Source organism: Ammodytes marinus, assembly GCF_949987685.1.
Source record: "Ammodytes marinus genome assembly, chromosome: 25".
NCBI classification, from domain to species: Eukaryota; Metazoa; Chordata; class Actinopteri; order Uranoscopiformes; family Ammodytidae; genus Ammodytes; species Ammodytes marinus.
In genome coordinates this window covers 1,118,407-1,120,906 of record NC_137229.1, presented here as the reverse complement: position 1 = coordinate 1,120,906, position 2,500 = coordinate 1,118,407, and the positions used below count along the sequence as shown (strand labels likewise).

Here is a 2,500-nt window from a genome sequence, read left to right as displayed (position 1 = left end):
GATCGTCAGACTTTCCATGTGGGAGATAGCAACCCTAGCCCAACCCTAACCCTACGGAAAATGAATGGAATTCAATGTAAATCGCCCCAAAAATGGACTGACTTGCTGTGAAAAGCACCCCCTATCAAAATTGATTCCTCTTCATCCGAGTATCAAATCCTTTGGTGGGTATATCTGTCTTGACCTGCGTTGATTGTACTGTATATTTGTCTGATTGTACAGTGTCCTTGAGAGTCGTGAAATGCACTAAAATACAATGTAGTATTGTTATTATAGATGTTTGGCATGTGATTGTGTGTGTGTGTGTGTGTGTGTGTGTGTGTGTGTGTGTGTGTGTATGTGTGTGTGTGTGTGTGTGTGTGTGTGTGTTTCCGATGCAGTAGTTTGATTGTGTGTGTGTGTTTTCCTCAGCGGTCGGTTTGGCGTTTCTGCGAGTTGTGAGCCCTTCAGCGGGTCAAGGTCTGGCCGGGGTCGTTCTCTATATATCACAGGTCAGTTTACTGCTGCTCAGTTATACACTGGACACAAAATGTATAAAGCACACCTGTAGCTGCTTCAGTCTAAGCTCACCGTGATCTAGTACATTTATCTATTGCTATGCTGTATGTTACTGCTGTTTGTCTAACTTCTGTTGCTATGTTGAATATGTTATTGTTGTCTATGTGTGATTTTACTGGCTATAGTACAGTGTTGTCTTGTTCTCTCCCTCTCCCCTTTCCCCCCAGGAGGGCATTCACCTCCTACCAGGCCATTGCTTAAATAAGACATTGTTTCTTAGCAATTTTTGCCTGTTTAAATAAAGGTTGATGATGATGATGATGATGATGATGATGATGATGATGATGATGATGATGATGATGATGATGATGATGATGATGGACCTCGTAGACATGAGACAAAAAAATTTATTTCTCATTTCTTTGTGTTAATTTTGTCTCTGTGTGGGTGTGTTTTCGTCACTTATTGGTCATTTTTGCTCATTATCTGTCTGATCTATTGTCTTCTTCACGTGGTAATACTTTATAATAATGTTCATTTATAAGTCATTCATATGTGAGTTTACTGCTGCTGAGTAATACACTGGACTTTGTAGACCGGAGAAATCCTATTCTCTGCTCTGAACACACCTGAGAAATGTATATTATCATTGATGTTACAAACATGGACAAAATTCTCTCTTCTAGTTGTTTTTTTTCGTAATTTTTTGTTTTGTCGATTGTTTTAAAAGATGTTATACAAAGGAAGTTATAAAACGGGTGTCTTAAATCGAGCGATCTGATTGGTTCCTAACTGTTGTATAATGGGCGTAAACACAACTGCTAATTTAGTTATTCTCATTTGTCCCCAGGCGTTCACCTCAGCCTCTTAAGGGCTTCACCTCAGCCTCTTGAGGGCTTCATGAAATATTTTACCTCTGAAGGCATCTTTAAAAACAGACTGTGTTTTACTATAATAATCTTTATTAAGGACTCAGATGGTCCACTCACATCCAACATACACACACACATAGAACACATTAAAATACATTACTCAATAAAATACTGTACTAAAATAGGTGCAAGCTATAACTCATCGACCCGCCATTATCAGTTCTATTTATTTATTTGACCAATTTGTTTTGTTGTTATGTATTATTTTCACTTTGTATAGCGGCATTGGGTCCCTTGAAAGGCGCAATATACAGTAAATTTAAGTTATTATCTTTATTATTTTAATTAATATAATATGTAATCTAAAAGAAAACGATAAACCCTGTTGTTCATTGAATCTTTAAAAACAAGGTTTGTTGAATTAAGTTGTTCAAAAAAGCATGATGCTGCCCTAATTCTGTGAAAAAGATAAAACAGTTATTCTCATTTGTCCCCACCTCAATATTAATTGAAGTTATTATTTTTATTATTTTTATTAATATAAAATGTCATGTGTCCCCAGGCGTTCACCTCAGCCTCCCAGGGCTTCCTGAACTCTCTGGTTTACGGGTGGACTCGGTCGCGTGTGCGTGGTGCCGGTCGGAGGCTTCTGTCCAGAGACGCAGACACTCAAACGCCTCTGTTAAGATCGCAGAAGAAGACCAGCTACCAAGCTCTCTGCTCCGTGGGCTGAGAGGAGCAAGAAGGAGAGGTGAAATGGATTTACATACATTGTCTACAAGAACTGGGCGGTGTCCTCAGTGATTCAGGAGAATGTCAAAATCACGTTTTGTCAAAATCACGTTTTGTCAAAATCAGCGAATATCTCGAAATACATTTACTACAAGAACTGTAATTAAAGCCTCTGGAAACCTGGTTTAAAATAGAACTACATACTGAAGCTGACCATAAAAATAATCTAGTTAGGATGCAGTATGCTACAAAACTTTTACTTATTTATTTCATCATAACATCGCGCATTGATCTGCCGTCTTACTTATATATCTGTCAGATCCCTGGTTTACTACAAGTACTGTAGTTAAAGCTTCTATTTCTATGGTATACAATAGACAAATCAACATATGATATCA

General features: G+C 37.9%; 1 protein-coding gene across 1 annotated transcript in view; it reads left to right on the top strand.

The window, feature by feature from the left end:
- The window catches only part of tmem116 (transmembrane protein 116), a gene marked incomplete at both ends in the record, with an annotated part of 18,467 nt that extends 16,364 nt beyond the window's left edge, over positions 1 to 2,103 (top strand). The window contains 2 exons of the mRNA XM_080053319.1: positions 412 to 491; positions 1,933 to 2,103. Coding sequence (XP_079909445.1) covers positions 412 to 491; positions 1,933 to 2,103 — 251 coding nt within the window. The remainder of the gene's footprint in view (positions 1 to 411; positions 492 to 1,932) is intronic.
- Between the last annotated feature and the right edge of the window lie 397 nt (positions 2,104 to 2,500).